General features: G+C 42.2%; 1 protein-coding gene across 14 annotated transcripts in view; it reads right to left on the minus strand.

The window, feature by feature from the left end:
• Positions 1-17,279, minus strand: part of kif1b (kinesin family member 1B) — a 106,535-nt gene that overhangs the window by 8,398 nt on the left and 80,858 nt on the right. For 13 of the 14 annotated variants that reach the window (XM_036988277.2, XM_036988273.2, XM_090184591.1 and 10 more), the window contains 14 exons: positions 14,171-14,289; positions 13,542-13,627; positions 13,099-13,228; positions 11,514-11,673; positions 8,577-8,667; positions 8,357-8,475; positions 7,813-7,868; positions 5,488-5,596; positions 5,293-5,359; positions 5,004-5,088; positions 4,556-4,661; positions 1,338-1,452; positions 773-906; positions 327-388 (listed from right to left, as the gene is read on the minus strand). In XM_036988277.2, coding sequence (XP_036844172.1) covers positions 327-388; positions 773-906; positions 1,338-1,452; positions 4,556-4,661; positions 5,004-5,088; positions 5,293-5,359; positions 5,488-5,596; positions 7,813-7,868; positions 8,357-8,475; positions 8,577-8,667; positions 11,514-11,673; positions 13,099-13,228; positions 13,542-13,627; positions 14,171-14,289 — 1,439 coding nt within the window. Of the gene's footprint in view, positions 1-326; positions 389-772; positions 907-1,337; positions 1,453-3,556; positions 3,584-4,555; positions 4,662-5,003; positions 5,089-5,292; positions 5,360-5,487; positions 5,597-7,250; positions 7,452-7,812; positions 7,869-8,356; positions 8,476-8,576; positions 8,668-11,513; positions 11,674-13,098; positions 13,229-13,541; positions 13,628-14,170; positions 14,290-17,279 lie in introns of all 14 variants that reach the window. The other variant, XM_090184596.1, reaches the window with a different exon arrangement.

Genomic DNA, 17,279 nt, shown 5'->3' on the forward strand with positions numbered 1-17,279 from the left:
AGTAGAAGGGGGAGAGATACAAAGAGCTAGAGAGAGAGCGAGAGCATTCAGACATGGATCCTGTCATGAATTTAAACCAGCTCTGATTAAGACATAAGAAGGTTGAAACGTCACTACCGCCGAGGGTGGCTGTTATATCAATACACAACTGTTTGTCTGGACTTATACCAAGTACACACAAGCGCTATAGAGAACAGGAGAGTGGAGAGGAGTATGTTTGGGGGTATATTTTAGCTATCCTCTGCTATTAAGTTTGGTTCATAGATAAGGCTAACGGTGCTTTTATCCCAATACCAACAGTGTTTCGAGAGAGAGATTGCACTAACCTGGGCTTCCTGTGTCAGACATCTTGCACAAGCTCAGCTCATAGATGCCAGTCACTCTGTTGCTGTAATACGGAACACAAGAGGTTATATTAGGGTGTTGTTCATCAAGGTCGTATCTTAAGGCTGAAAACAAAATGGCTGATAGCTGATTATTTGTCAACATAGATAACCGACAGCTGTGTATTAGTCATACACAGGAGGTTGGTGGCACCTTAATTGGGGAGGACAGGCTTGTGGTAATGGCTGGAGCAGAATTGTTGGAATGGTATTTGATGCCGTTCCAGCCATTATTATGAGCTGTCCTCCCCTCAGCAGCCTCTACTGGAGTCATAAAGGGTGTACACAAAATGGCTGACAGCTGCTTATTTGTCAACTTTGATATCTGACAGCTGTCTACGAGTCATATAGAAAGAAGGTGGACACAAAATGACTGTCAGATGCCTTACCAGTCAGGGGTCTTGGAGTAGCCGCTTCCAAAGAGGTTCCTCAGGGAGCGGGGAGGGGAGATCTTGGCGTCTCGGGAGTAGAAGACCATGCAGATGTCTTTGGTAATAATGGCAGGCTGAATGCAGTGGTCGAGCTGTGGAGTGGAGAAACGGTTAGCATGTTAGCGCTCAAGCTCCAGAGTGCAGAGCACTGTAAATGAGTGGATACTGTAACACTACTGTATATAGTGCTTATGGGGCTGTTATACATCATTATTCACAGTACATTCTTATTTACATGTATGCAGCCTTTTTAAGTATGGCCGAATAAGAATATCTGTATTATAGCAGTACATGTTTATAAGTTTGATTTACCTACAAGTGTCCTTGACATTTATCAATTATAGATATCATTTAACGTGTTTCATTGATGATAATTGTCATCTGCAAATAAAATCCCTAAATCCTAAGCAGTAGGCCTAGAGACGGTAGATTGTTTTATTAATACACAATACCAATTCATTATTGAGACAAGATTCCCTAGGTTGGTGGATACAGTAAAATCAAGATGGCAGACAGGGCTGACCTCCAGGTATGCAGACAGGGTCATGAAGATCTTCTCTCCGTAGGGAGTGACTCGGTTGAGCAGAAGGGAGTTGTGCAGAGAGCTGTCCCACACAGCCTCGAATCTGTAGAAGGTCCTGAGAGGAAAAGATGAGAGGTCAGTAATCTCCACGTTTACAGACTGAGGCCATGTCTGAAATGACAACCTATTTCCTGTCAAGCACACTACTTTTGTGCACTAGAAGCAGTGTATTATAGGCAATAGGGTGTCTGTGGCTCTGGCTAAAAGTAGTGCACTGTATAGCTGCCATTTTGGCCGCACCCTGGTGGATCATTTCAACTGTGTGGGACATTTCTAAAATGGCTGTTCAGTGTCACAATGAGGCTGGTTGTGGTTCCGCCAAGGTTCTCCCCTTTATATCACAATAGAGGTGTGAGAATAAGCAACCAACAGTTCATAATATAGCCTGATGTAGCAGCGTAATCTACTCACTGAAGGTTAGAGAAAAATCACTGGGGTTGGGGTCAATTTAGGTAACCATATTGCACATCTACTATTGCTATGATATTTGCTAGTAGTATTTTGAAAGACTTTGCAAATGCTACCAGAACATCATTTTGTAATAGACAAAGGTCTGTATGGCATGTGGACACAACCAGACACATATTATAGGAAGTAGCCTAGCTGTAACTAAGTTAATAAGTAGCCATGGGGAGTAACTGAAGTAAATGTCAGTGTTATCTACTGCTCTCTCTCCCCCCAACTGTTACCAAAACATATACTAGAGTAGAAAATAGAGCCCAGAGATACGGTACAAATGTTAATATTTGTAACCTAACTTGCTTTTTCTAACTGTTTCTGAGGGGGAAAATAAAGCTGTATTAAAATGGACGAATTGAAGAGGGGATAATACTGGATTCTAAGCATTATATGACACACCAATGAATCCCTGAACTATGGTTGTGGAAGGGAAAGCACTGCTACACACGCGGTGAGGACTAGGTGTGAGGAAACACACAGAGGTGAGACCTGAACAGCACGCACGCTTTGAGCAGGTGTCACGCTACAAAGCAAGTGTGAAAAGCTTGTCCAGAGCTTTGAGTGCTTAAGCTTTTTATAGATAAGGGCCATTTGAATTCTTATGAGGGGAAATTAAGTATGGTCAAAAGTAGTGCCCTAAACAGGGAATAGGGTGCCATTTGGGATGCATACACCCTTGGGAGTGAGGACACCTCATATACGGAAGGGTTCATTCCATTGTGTTCTACTCTTGAATCTTCACAGTCCGATTGTGCGGTTGATAAAAAAACGAATGGCTCTGATTGCAAGACGCCCTGAATAAGATAACTGATAAATGACTAAAACGTCAATGTAAATCTGTGCTGCGCCTACTCGTTTGTGACGACTGTGTTACGTTTTTTTTAACTTGTTTTCCCCCGCGGGGAAAATACATTTTGATCCATTGACTTTATTGGTGTCCGTCAATGAGCAACAGACCAATGGTTTCCAATGAAAGTAGCGGAAGGTGTATTTTTCATTACTCATGAACAAATTCTCTAACCACCAGGGGGCACTACATAACCTTTAGCTCGCCTGACCCTGCCCTCATCCCTCAAGGACTCACGATGGCTGACAGACGCTACGCAGGTGTAATAGAATAGTAGAGCATGCTACAAGGACGTTTAATAGCTAGTAGCTAAACTTGCATGTGGAGTGATTCCGAAAAGTCACCACTAAGCCATAGGATAGCATGTTTTACAGTAATTCGTCTTTAGATTCCTATTGCTTTTGTGCAAGACAAAGGGAATTAGCAGTGTGACCTTTTCCAAAGTCAGAAAAGCCTCAGTTAACAAAAGCGTGAATAATAGGCTATGATAGCCGTGATAATAGAATGAAAAAAGGATGAAACTGTCCTCCTTTCACAATGTGATGAAATGATAAATGAGCGCAATCAAAGAGCTCTAGAAAAGAACAATTCCAAGCTAATAGGTTTGTACTGGCTAGAAGGATATTAACCAATGGGAGTGGTATCAAAAGGTGTAAGACAAGAGAACACAAATTAAGAGTTATTACTACAGGCTAAGGGGCAAATCCTAACTTCCCATTGAAATCAATGCATGACTAAGTGACAATTATGATTTAATTGCAGGGTAGGATCTGCCCCAATGTCTATAAAAAGCCAAAGAGAGCCATAAAGCTTATTTCAGAGAAGACACTTTATGTTCCTTGGTTGCTGGTACCTAGCAATATCCTTATCAAGACAAAGCCTGAGCAAAATCAAGAGTCCAGCCGCAGCAGGAGAAAAGAAAACAAAAGAAGAGAGAAAGCAGAGAGTCAAGCAACACAAACAAACAATGGAGTAAATAAAAAAAAGAGAGCAAAATGTTAGCACTGGAAATGAATGTGATTGCCCACATGCAATGATGTCTGTGTACATACATCCAATGTCAGAGCTCATACACACAACACTGAAATGGGCCATTTTTGCTGTCTCTTCTAGCCAGGAAAGGCAACCTTGAAAGGCAGTGACGATTCCTTTCAATTTGGACAGAGTTATTCTGTTATGAATAACAAAACTGGTATTTTGTTTCTACTTTTCACAGACAACATGCATGCCAATTCAATATCATTACCATATTTCACTATACAGTACAACAAAGATAATTATATATCATTAGAATTCTTAGACTACTAAATAAAATACACTATAGTCCGGTTTCCCGGACACAGAGTCTAGTTTTGGATTACAAAGGCACTTTTACTTGAGAATCTCCATTGAACATACAGATGAAGCCTACTCCTGGACTAAGAAGTATCTGGGAAACCAACCCTAGTCATAAAATCCACCCAAAGACATAATATTCTTATACTGTATGATTATCTTCTATGCCTGTATGCCTGCACCCTCCTGCACACGATGAGCTAAAACCTAGGCATTAGATTGGGGAGCTAACGCAATTTGATGGTGCTACACTGCCCTACCAAGCAAAAAGGCTTGGTAGGGCAGTGTTGCACCATAGCGTGGAACTGAGAAAAAAGGCTTTTATTTACCTTGGTTTCACAGTAACTTTACACAGTTACTGCTAACATGACCCCCAATTTCTCCAAAACACAATACAGTCAGGATACTTGTCCACATGATTAAGCAAGTATTTAATATAGCAAAAATGACATTGACTCACTTTTAGACCAATTGAGCAGTTACTGCCTTTTTGCTTGGTAGGGCAGTACTGGCGTACCTGTTAGCATTGTGGGATGATTTTATATTTTTGGCCGAGATGATGTTGAGGGACAGGACGGCATCTGCTGCCGAGTCGTCCACCTCTGGCTTGTTCCTGATCCGACCTGAGGAAGCAAGCAACACAGGATGTTCTCATGATGATGAAGCCCTGTCTCTCCGGTAACGTCGCCAGACACTGGGATTCGAGTCAAATTTAATTAAAATCAGTCAGTTCATGAAGTGACAATTTAAAAAAAAAAAAAAAAAAAAAAAGCTTTTCTTTGTTTATTTAGACATAATTTAAAATAGTTGCCGCTTTTCAATTATCTTGTCTGGAACCAATGACCTTGGGTAGGCTAGTTGTGTATTTTTGTGCTAACAAAGCGGAGGCAAATCCATATGCATTTACATTTCTCAAATAAAATGAATGAATTCAGTTGGATTTGCCTTTATTTTGAAGCACTCACCGACAACCAGCTCACGCACGTCTTTCCAGTGGAGCTCACTGCCCTTCTCGTGGATGAGGGTGACGGTGATCCGGCGCTGAATCCCCTGCAGCACAAGCAAACAGTCAGTATCCCAGTAGCCCAGACACAATGACTGTGAACGTGTCAATATCAACAACGATACCATCATAAACAGTCAAATCATGTAATATTATGAATTATGATCAAAAAGGCTAAACTGATTCCAGATCAGCACTTCTACTCTGAGATGCTTTATGAATATGGGCCCTGAGGGGTCACTGTACTGTACCTGATGCAGTAGGTAGGTTCCATGGCAGGGCAGTCCTCCACTGTGATCCACCACAGCTGGTATGTACCTACGGAAAGAAGCCAGGGACAAACATAAGTCGAACAGCCAAACCCCTGTATTTGTATGTGCATGCGTCCGCATGTGTGTATGCTCGTGTGCATGCGACCGTGAGTGCGCGCAGACTTGGACACTCACTCTCCGGTGGGCTCCAGCTCGCTGATCTCGAACCACACCAGCAGGTCGTACTTGCTCACACACTGGCCCAGGTTGGACTTGCTGATGGTGTTGAGCTTGGTGGCTGGTACTGGGGGGAAACACACACAGAGACCGCGACAGCGACAGAGACAGACAGACAGAGAGCGAGTGAGACACACAAACCCATTAGACAATCTAAATAGCATGTGGTAACAGAGGTGGCTGCTGAAATAACCTCGAGAGAAACATGAATGCTGCATTTCTTGGAAAAATGAACATGAACAGGGGATGATAATCATCATGTACAGTACGTGTCCTACTATTACGCACTCAGATTTTTCTTGGAGCTGTGGCGTACGTAAACAATGGTTAAATAGATCGTGATGATGACATGCGGAAACTCCTGTAACACGCTAATGTGTTATTATAAGCCTGTAAACATTCACTAATCAATACTCCTTACTGTACTCGAAGGGCTTATTTCACAAGGTACAAAACAACTGTCCAATTCTAAATCCACTACAATTTAATTAAGCCGGGAACACTGCAATCTCCATTTAAATACTATCAAGGAGTGACAATACAACACAGCCTGTCCAAATGCAAATCACAAATACTCTCAATTCTATAGCGCTACACTAGGGGACGTGGGGAGGCTATATGACAGATTACACATTAGAAGCTGTATATCCTGGTCAGTTATCAAACTGCTACATCATGATTATAACTCCACCTACATGTAAATATTACCTCAACTGGTGCCCCCGCACATTGACTCTGTACCGGTACCGCCCTGTGTATAGTCTCGCTATTGTTATTTCACTGCTGCTCTTTAATTCTTATCCGTATTTTTTAAAACTGCATTGTTGGTTATGGGCTCGTAAGTAAGCATTTCACTGTAAGGTCTACCTACACCTGCTGTATTTCGGCGCATGTGACTAATAACATTTGATTTACCTCTTTCGCTTTTAACATGATTTTTCTACAGCAGATAGAGATTTGCTATTCAACTATTCACTCAACAATACCAGAGATTGTTAAAAGGAAACATCCATTTTTCTGTTCGTGTGTGTTTAGGTAATGGAACTGGAGCCCAAATGGCTTTAGGCCTGTATTCTCATGCCGTCTCATCTCTCTGCAGCAGACACATAGTGAGCAATATGTTGAGAGAGAATGCTAAGAGTGTGCAAAGCTGTAATCAAGGAAAAGTGTGGCTATATTGAAAAATCTCAAATATAGTTTGATTTGTTGATCACTTTTTTGGTTACTACAGGATTCTGTGTATTTCATAGTGTTGATGTCTTCACTATTATGCTACTATGTAGAAAACACTAAAAATAAATAAAAACCCTGGAATGAGGTGTGTCCAAGCTTTTGGTTCTTTAAGTATGGTGATGATATCATATTGTGAGGTCCATGGTAATTCCCAGCCCTAAAAGGTATGTGGCTGGTTGGTATGTGAGAGACAGTGGAGGGGACTAGGACTAGAATTGGGCCAGACAAAACTAGGATGCACCACACCGGCCTATGCCAACTACAGCCAGAAGACAAAGCAAAACAAAAGCACAGCACAGGGCTACAGTAGAGTAGCCTGATTCCACATCTGTTTGTGTGTGTGTATATATATATATATATATATATATATATATATATAGTCGTTGTCGATGCAGAACAAACAGATCTGGGACCAGGCTAATAGTATAGCGCATACTGCTGCTACTCCCAGCTACTACTCTCACGGTTCTAATGTCAGCTGTACCAACCATGGTGCCTGGGTACAGTCAGCACGGGGCTGGTGGGCATGGGAAGGAAAGGGAAGTGAGAGAGCTGGTCAGCCCCATCCTCCAGGCTGGCCACTGCCGTGGATGCTAGGGCATTGGCATGCTCGGACAGCGTGTCCAGCACCTGGCCGGGCACGGAGCCAGTCATCAGGTAACGAATCAACTCTATTTTACGGGCGTGGTCTGAGACGGGGTGGGGGGGGGGGGGGGGGGGTCATATGGCGTAGGGGTGGGAGTGAATGGAAGAGAGAGGGAGTAAGAAAAATGTGGGTGAGTGGAAGAGAGTTTGGGAAACAGAGATGGATATAGATTTAGTCGAACGGGAAGGACATATTGAGGGTGTGGGTGAGTAGTGACAAGGAAATGGGTCAGAAAACAAAATGCCAAAAAAAAGGAAAGAAAGAGGGGAAGATATGAGACATGCAGTTGTGACTGGATATACAGTGTGGTGGCGATTCAAAAATGTTTTTTGGATAAAGGGGTTGCAAGATTTTCTGCAATGCTGTCCACGATACTGTCGATGTGGTATCTGAAGAATCCTTACCTGGCTTAGACAGGGGCATTGGAATAGGGTAGTACTTCCTGGCAGCCTGAGGAGGACTACAAACAAACAAAAAGACTACACATTTAGTATTGAATTATATTGACGTAACATTTAGTTTCAATTGAATTGCTTTTTGTATGTTTTTGTTTCATGTCATTACTTGAGCTTTTAATGTGATGTTTTTAATGTGTTGGATGTGAGCCTTAAGACATTCTGGCTAATGTTAATTAGATAGACAACAAATCATGGTGTGCTGGTCTGGAATAAAATTATGTAGTACTACAGTAGCAAAAGACCTTGTTAACAAATTGACAGTTGAGAGTGTTGGCTTTACTTTACTACTAGACAACCCATCATTACCAATTCATCATTAATAAAGGTATGTGGGGGTGTGGCATTATGTAGCGCCTAGATCCTGATCTTGGATCAGTTTAGCATTTTCTCCTATAGGATTGGAGGGGAAGCTGATCTTGGATCTGTATCTAGGGAAAACCTCACCCTGGAGCATACCGTATGTGTGCAGGTGACCGACCACTCAACCTACCTTATGAGGTCCTGACCGTGCAGGTGCAGAGGGTGCTGCTGGTAGTGACCAAACACCTCAAACACGATGGGCTTGGTTTTGATGTACTCAATGAACGACTCAGTCACCTCCACTGAAATCTACACAACAGGAGGGAATGGGAAAATGAGTCAGCTTTGGGTCATGTTTCTATACCTTTGTGTTTGTGTGGCGTGAGCGTGCGTTGTGCATATGCACTCACATTCTGGACGTGATAGAAGCCCAGAGGAGTTCCTTTCCCACTGTTCTTCAGAGGCTCTGTGGAGAAGGCTTCGTCGTGACGATGGAGGAAACTGAGGAGCCAACAGATGATGCTTGATTATTACAAATAATAATACTGTACATAAGTAAACTGTTACTAAAAGGTCTATACAAATGAAAGCCAACAGGTATGATTCATGATGCTGTTGTTATGACTTGTGTTTAACACCCTACCCTTATAAGGTCTTATTACCATCCTCTCATAATAACAGCCATTTGGAATTTGTTACATATCACATAAGCCTTATATCATATTAAGACATAAGACATCATAAAGGCTCATACATGCTTATAACGAGTATTAAACCATTATACCTGTCGACCTTAAGTGTCATCAGTACTTCTGTTCCACACACACACCAAAAGTTTTGGGTCACTTACAAATGTCCTTGTTTTTGAAAGAAAAGCACATTTTGAGTCCATTACAATTACATCAAATTGATCAGAAATACAGTGGAGACATTGTTAATGTTGTAAATTACTATTGTAGCTGGAATCAGCTGATTTTATGGAATATCTACAGTTGAAGCCAGAAGTTTACATACACCTTACCCAAATACTTTCAAACTCAAGTTTCACAATTCCTGACATTCAATCCTAGTAAAAATTCCATGTCTTAGGTCAGTTAGGATCACCACTTATTTTAAGAATGTTGAATGTCAGAATAATAGTAGAGAGCATGATTTATTTCAGCTTTTATTTATTTCATCACATTCCCAGTGGGTCAGAAGTTTACATACACTCATTTAATATTTGTTAGCATTGCCTTTAAATTGTTTAACTTTGGTCAAACGTTTCAGGTAGCCTTCCACAAGCTTCCCACAATAAGTTCGGTGAATTTTGTCCCATTCCTCATGACAGAGCTGGTGTAACTGAGTCAGGTTTGTAGGCCTCCTTGCTCGCACGTCCTTTTTCAGGTCTGCCCACACATTTTCTATAGGATTGAGGTCAGGGCTTTGTGATGTCCACTCCAATACCTTGACTTTGTTGTCCTTAAGCCATTTTGCCATAACTTTGGAAGTATGCTTGGGGTCATTGTCCATTTGGAAGACCCATTTGCGACCAAGCTTGAGATGTTGCTTCAATATATAAACATAATTTTCCATCCTCATGATGCCATCTATTTTTTTTAAAAGTGCCCCAGTCCCTCCTGCAGGAAAGCACCCCACAACATGATGCTGCCACCCCCGTGCTTCACGGTTGGGATGGTGTTCTTCGGCTTGCAAGCGTCCCCCCTTTTCCTCCAAACATAACAATGGTCATTATTGCCAAACAGTTCTATTTTTATTTCCTCAGACCAGAGGACATGTCTGCAAAAAGTACGATCTTTGTCCCCATGTGCAGTTGCAAACCGAAGTCTGGCTTTTTATGGCGGTTTTGGAGCAGTGGCTTCTTCCTTGCTGAGCAGCCTTTAAGGTTATGTCAATATAGGACATCGTTTTACTGAGGATATAGATACTTTTGTACCTGTTTTCCTCCAGCATCTTCACAAGGTCCTTCGAGTTGTTCTGGGATTGATTTTCACTTTTCACACCAAAGTACGTTAATCTCTAGGAGACAGAACGCAGTATGACGGCAGCGTGGTCCCGTGGTGTTTATACTTGCATACCATTGTTTGTACAGATGAACGTGGTACCTTCAGGCGTTTGGAAATTGCTCCCAAGGATGACCCAGACTTGTGGAGGTCTACATTTTCTGAAGTCTTGGCTGATCACTTTTGATTTCCCCATGATGTCAAGCAAAGAGGCACTGAGTTTGAAGGTAGGCCTTGAAATACATCCACAGGTACACCTCCAATTGACTCAGACTTGACAGTCTGTTGTCCTCAGAAATTAAGGCTATTCCATTCGAGAAATTTCGAAGAAACTTAAGATCTTGTACAACGCTGTGTACTACTTCCTTCACAGAACAGCGCTCTTCAACAGTGAAGAGGCAACTCCGGGATGCTGGCCTTCTAGGCAGAGTTCCTCTGTCCAGTGTCAGTGTACTTTTGCCCATCTTAATCTTTTCTTTTTATTGGCCAGTCGGAGATGTTTTTTTCTTTGCAACTCTTGCCTAGAAGGCCAGCATCCCGGAGTTGCCTCTTCACTGTTGACGTTGAGACTGGTGTTTTGTGGGTACTATTTAATGAAGCTGCCAGTTGAGGACTTGTGAGGCGTCTGTGTTCCTCAAACTAGACACTTCCTCAAACTAGACACTAATGTACTTGTCCTCTTGCTCAGTTGTGCACCGGGGTCTCCCAGTCCTCTTTCTATTCTGGTTAGAGCCAGTTTGCGCTGTTCTGTGAAGGGAATATTTTTGATTTCTCAGAACAAGAATAGACTGATGAGTTTCAGAAGAAAGTTCTTTGTTTCTGGACATTTTGAGCCTGTAATTGAACCCAAATGCTGATGCTCCAGATACTCAACTAGTCTAAAGAAGTCCAGTTGTATTGCTTCCTTAATCAGAACAACAGTTTTCAGCTGTGATAACATTTTTGCAAAAGGGTTTACTAATGATCAATTAGCCTTTTAAAATGATAAACTTGGATTAGCTAACACAACGGAACACAGGAGTGATGGTTGCTGATAATGGGCCTCTGTACGCCTATGTAGATATTCCATAAAAAAATCTGCCGTTTCCAGCTGCAATAGTCATTTACAACATTAACAATGTCTATACTGTATTCCTGATCAATTTGATGTTATTTTAAATGGACAAACAAGGACATTTCTAAGTGGCCCCAAAAACGGTTACACACACACACACACACACACACACACACACACACACACTTTGACAACAGCCCTGATCCTAGATCAGTATGGCAGCGGTGTGCGTGTGCTCCGTAGCCTGAGGTTGATCTGAGGACAGATCTGATGACAGCCGATCAACTCACTTGAACTGGCAGAAGATGTCCGCATACTCTGGGAGAATGCCGCTGGCTTGGAGCACGGTCACACGGAAGGTAAAGATACTGCCCACCTCCAGTTGGCCGGCCAGTCCTTCTTCTCGACTAAGCTTAGGGTCAACCAAGTTCCCCTGAACCAGCTTCAGGTCTGTCACAAAACACCCACAGCAAAGGGTTAGAACATGCTGCGGACAGGTACATACCAGGATGAACACAATGCAAAATATTGTGTGTTATCCTCAATTTTCATACATTTACTTTTCCCCCAATTTCATTATATCCAATTGGTAGTTACAGTCTTGTCCCATCGCTGCAAATCCCCTATGGACTCGGGAGAGGTGAAGATCGAGAGCCATGCTTCTTGACACACTGCTTGCTTAACCTGTAAGCCATCCGCACCAATCTGTCGGAGGAAACGCCGTCCAACTGGAGTCGCTAGAACGCGATGGGACAAGGACATCCCGGCCGGCCAAACACTCCCCTAACCCATACGACGCTGGGCCAATTGTGTGCCGCCTCATGGGTCTCCCGATCACGGCCTACTGTGACACAGCCTGGGATCGAACCAGGGGCTGTAGTGACGCCTCAAGCACTGCGATGCAGTGCCTTAAACCGCAGTACCACTAGGGAGGCCAGGATTTTAGTGTTTTATTGATAGAGACAGGTATAACGGGAAGGGGGATGTGGGTAGATGCAGAGGTGAGAAGGCTGGTAGGGCCGGGATTCTATTCAACGCAGGCAGGGGGACCATACATGTGCCAGAGACAGTGGCTTTAACTGCTAGACCAACTCTCTCTACTTCCCTCCATATTTTTCCCTCTCCCTCTCCTCCTTCCCTCTTTACTTACAGTTCAAAAGCTCAATAAAGTGCACAATGAAAGGAAGGTTTATGGTCAAAGTTTATTATGTTTTTCTATCAAATGGCTTATGTGGACTATTGTAAATTCCTTCAAAGGGAAACTAGATATGACTGCACCAACCAGATGTCACTTTACACCCAGAGTTTCACATTAGCCAAAAACATATTTTTTATTTAACTAGGCAAGTCAGTTAAGAACACATTTTTACTTACAATGACAGCCTAGGAACAGTGGGTTAACTGCCATGTTCAGGGGCAGAAAGACAGATTTTTAGCTAGTCAGCTCAGGTATTCGATCTAGCAACCTTGCGGTTACTGGCCCAATGCTCTAACCACTAGGCTACCTGCTGCCTCGTGAACTTTAGTAATTTAAATCTATTTTATTTTTATGACTGAAGGCCATTTCCAACTCTTGTATCAATCTATTTCAATTCATCCTCCACCTTCAATAAGAATATCTGCCACCAGCGTTTCCCCCATCATTGTAGAGGCGGGACGCCATCCACACTCCCCCGCCTACAAACATTTGGTTGAAAATGTTGGTTTAAGAGGCCCTGGGTGCCTTTGCAGAGCCCTACCTGGAAAATAATTTAGGGACAACACTGTCTGCCACTATTAATTCCCACTCAATTCAAGCCATTGGCCGGCGAGATGTAGGCTTAATACGAATGAGAGGAGAGGGTCTTGGAGCTGCGCCGGTCTCTCCTTCCTTACCCATGTCATTGATTCTGTTCTGCTCCTCTGAGGGGGTGATGATCTCTGAACTCTGACCCTGGCCCTCCACGAAGCGCAGCTCCTCCAGAGACAGGCCAGAGCAGGTCATGACTGTGGAAGGAAAGTCATTCTGATGGGAGGGAGGGAGGGAGGGAGGGAGAGAGAGAAAGACAGAGGGAGTGAGATATTAGCATATAGCTGCTTTGATAGTGAACATTTGAAGAAAAAAAAAAACACTGAGAAAATGTTGCTGATTAAAAGACATGTTTATTGGGAGGTGTATGGAATGTAGATTAAGATTAAGATTAAGCCTAGTCCTAGACTAAAAAGCACTTTCAATGGAGAATCCCCATTGAACAGGACTAGGCTCAATCTGTGCTCGGGATCGGCTATAACATAAACATAAAACAAAAACAAAAAGAGTTTGTCTGACGTGGCCTTACCTTTTTGAAGTACTCGTCGTCAAAGGATATCTTGGCAGTTCCCGACTGTCTCACTCCTGACCCGTAGTCTGGAGCCTCCTCGTCAGCTACAAAGACACGTTTTACAAGTCATTGTCATCGCGTTCGTCAGCCCCAGTTATTAACGTGGTGTGTTGACAAGAGCAGACTCGTCTCTTCAAAGAGCACAAAGCAGTCGACTCTGGGAATTCTCTCTCAGGTCACAAGAAAACCGAGGGCCTTTCAACATTTCTTCCAGTCATTCTGATTCATTGTAGAGTTACATCTGGTATTTTCTTGTATAAAATTGTTTTGTTGTGGTTTTAGTGAATGTGGTCTGTGATTAGGGTGCCTTGTCGCATTCTGTACACACATTGTTACATTCTACCTGGATACATACTCAAGAAGCAGGATTGGACAATTATGTGACAGTATATAACATACTAATTGAATTCACAATGAGTCTCAGAGTAGGAGTGCTGATCTAGGATAAGTTTGCCATTTAGATAATGGACAGGGGGACCTCTAGATCAGCACTCCTCTGAGACGCTTTGTGAATACAGGCCCAGGTATGAATCTTGTCAAAGAGGGTGTGTGTAGAGAGAAATGGAGAGAGATGGAGCAGTACGTACCAGCGATGGCTTGGACACCGACACGCAGGAAACCACGCACATCGCCCTTCTCCGTCACTATGGCGACACGATGGACCAGGGGCACGGGGTAGAGCAGGTTGCTCAGGTACACAAAGGCTCTATGGGGGAAGGAGGGGGGAGAGAGGTGAGGATCTGACCCTACAAGCCCCTATTGGGGTCTGCTTTTGCCTCACAAGGCTTGGTCAAATGAATTTATATTTGTCAATAAAAAAGGTGACGCGGATATTTCATTACTTTCTTAATTTGAATGCGGTAACATTTAGTTAAAGGGTTCATAAGAAGTTCATAGCACATAACATACTGCATCAGTAAACCGTATAATGCTTATGAGTGCTGTATCTATGGGTTTAAAATATACAATGTTATGGAGTCCTTATGTAGGTAGCTCTTCAAGTGTCTTTTAGAGGCATTCCTAACATCCACTGGTCAAGAAACGAAACTAAGTGAACATTTTACTGAAGCGGAAGTTAGGGTTGAACCCTTAATGAATTAATAGGTATTTAAATGAATTTGACCATGACTCAATGACAGTACAGAAGGCCCTAAAGAAGTTAAGCTTGAGCCATCTGCGTCATGACAATACATCCTAGTCACATGGAAGGGGTATAATATGAGATCTAATGAGCCAATAGCCAATCACTATGACTCAATTGACATTTGTGCAAAGGCGAGAGGCACACTTTTAGTTACAATCATCAGATGATCACTGAAGTGATTGAGGTCATGTTCCAAATGGCACCCTATTTACTACATAGGGCTCTGGTCACAAGTAGTGCACTATGGGACCTTGTCAAAAGTAGGGCATTGTATAGGGAAAAGGGGTGCCATTTGGGATGTGACCTTATGGTAAACTCAGAAATGCATTCTTTCACAAATTAAGAGATATTTCAGAATAGACAAACAAAAATAGACAAACTGCTAAAATGACAGACAACTGATATTGCAGCAAAAATAAAAACACTCTTTCAGCCATGTTGTTGAATGGTAAAACAGCAATACTAGCTAAATTGAAATGCAGCAGTCAGAGCCGACTCGCTTGTTATGTCGACGGGCTTTAGTCACACATTGACGTGTTGTTGCTTTGTGGGGGTTGATTTGCAGCGCCCCCGTTGCCCTAACTCTCCCCCTCCCTGTGCAGGAGAACTCAATGCTGAGGCGAAGGAGAGAGGAGAAATATAGCTCAAATATCTTTAGTCATGATGACGCAGGTAGGGCTGTTAACAGGACAGACTGGCTGGGCCTGCATCGATCTGCCGTCTGACTCCGAGTCTGAATCCCAAATGGCACTCTGTTGCCTACATAGCGCACTAATTTTGATCCCTATGGGCACTGGTCAAAAGTAGTGCACTATATAGAGAACAGGGTGCCATTTGGGATGCAGACAGACTAGATGCGGTGGCTATAACATCTGAAATACAAACTGAGTTTATTCAGATGTACTATAAATACATATGTGTAGTATTTTTTTTTTTTACCACTAAGGTTATTTACTTGGTATCACTAATGTGAATTTCAAATCAGTATCACCTCCACTCCTACAATTATTAACGTCATCATTGTTATTATATGGATAATTGATATCATTGCCATTGTATCACACATACAGTACCAGTCAGAAGTTTGGACACACCTACTCATTGAAGGGTTTTTCTTTCTTTTTTCTTACTATTTTCTACATTGTAGAATAATAGTGAAGACATCAAAACAATGTCTTCACTATTATTCTACAATGTATTAAATAGTAAAGAATAAAGAAAACCCTTCAATGAGTAGGTGTGTCCAAACTTCTGACTGGTACTGTATGCTGTTAACAAATATGACTACGGACATTGAAAAGAAAGCAAAGCAAAATACAATTCAAATAAAAAATAATAAAATAAGGTAATGAAAAATAAACACCAAAACAAATAGACAATGAATTAACCACTACAGATACCACAAAAACAGATGAGTTGTAGGGTGAAGTCGCCCCTACTGTATACTGGGTCAGTTTAGCATTTTCTCCGCTAATGAGGATTGGGGGAGGGAAAGCTAATCCTAGATCTGTACATAGTGGAAACTTCACCCGGGAGCAGAAAATGGTGGCATCTGGAGCGGAGCGGTATTAAGCCATAGAAATAGAATGTCATAGAATGACATTCTATATCTACAGATGAAACACGCCTGGAGGATGACGGTGCTGGCTCTATTCTAATTCTAGAATATTCTACTCTGCCTGCCTTGATTCTAAATGAGGCCTTTACAAATAAGACACTGCTCCATAGCAGTGTGACACATTATGCTTCTTTTCAGTCTACCATCTTGCAGAATGCAATACATAGAAAAGGGTTAGGTCCCAAATGGCACCCTATTCCCTACACACTACTTTTAAAAAAATCAGCAATAAAGACAGTAGTGCACTTTATAGGGAAAAGAATGCCATTTGGGATGCAACTGAGGAGACATGTCTCAGATATCCTTGCATCATTGACACTGAGGGGATGTTAGAGACTCACAGTATGAATAAGTGATAACTTGTTTCTATGCTTTATAGGTTGTGTCAGACAAACCTCCATGGCCTGAATTTTTTTTTAACCTCACAAACACTTAGTTCAGAGCACTCAATTCAATGAATGAGACATTTGAAAAAACCCAACAGTTTGAGGTGTAAGTGGACTACTCAGCACACAAGATAATTTTGATGGGTGGGAATACGTTTCAATTATATCATCAGCCCTATAATCGTATATGGGAGCCAAATAATGAAAAGACGCCTTTAGTACCTCCAAAGCTACTCTTCACAGCGCTAACTATCACACACCCCCCTTATGGGGAATCAATGCATGACTAAGTGAAAACTCTACTTATAGTGAGCTCCAAAAGTATTGGGACAGTGACACATTTGTGGTTTTGGCTCTGTACACCAGTACTTTGGATTGGAAATGATACAATGACGTTAAAGTGCATACTGTCAGATTTAATTTGAGGTTGAACCGTTTAGAAATTACAGAACTTTTGGTACATAGTCACCCCATTTTAGGGGACCAAAATTATTGGGACTTATTCACTTATATTTGTATCAAAGTAGTAAAAAGTTAAGTATTTGATC

The sequence above is a fragment of the Oncorhynchus mykiss genome, chromosome 9 (assembly GCF_057628025.1).
Source record: "Oncorhynchus mykiss isolate SJ-2025 chromosome 9, ASM5762802v1, whole genome shotgun sequence".
Lineage (NCBI taxonomy): Eukaryota > Metazoa > Chordata > Actinopteri > Salmoniformes > Salmonidae > Oncorhynchus > Oncorhynchus mykiss.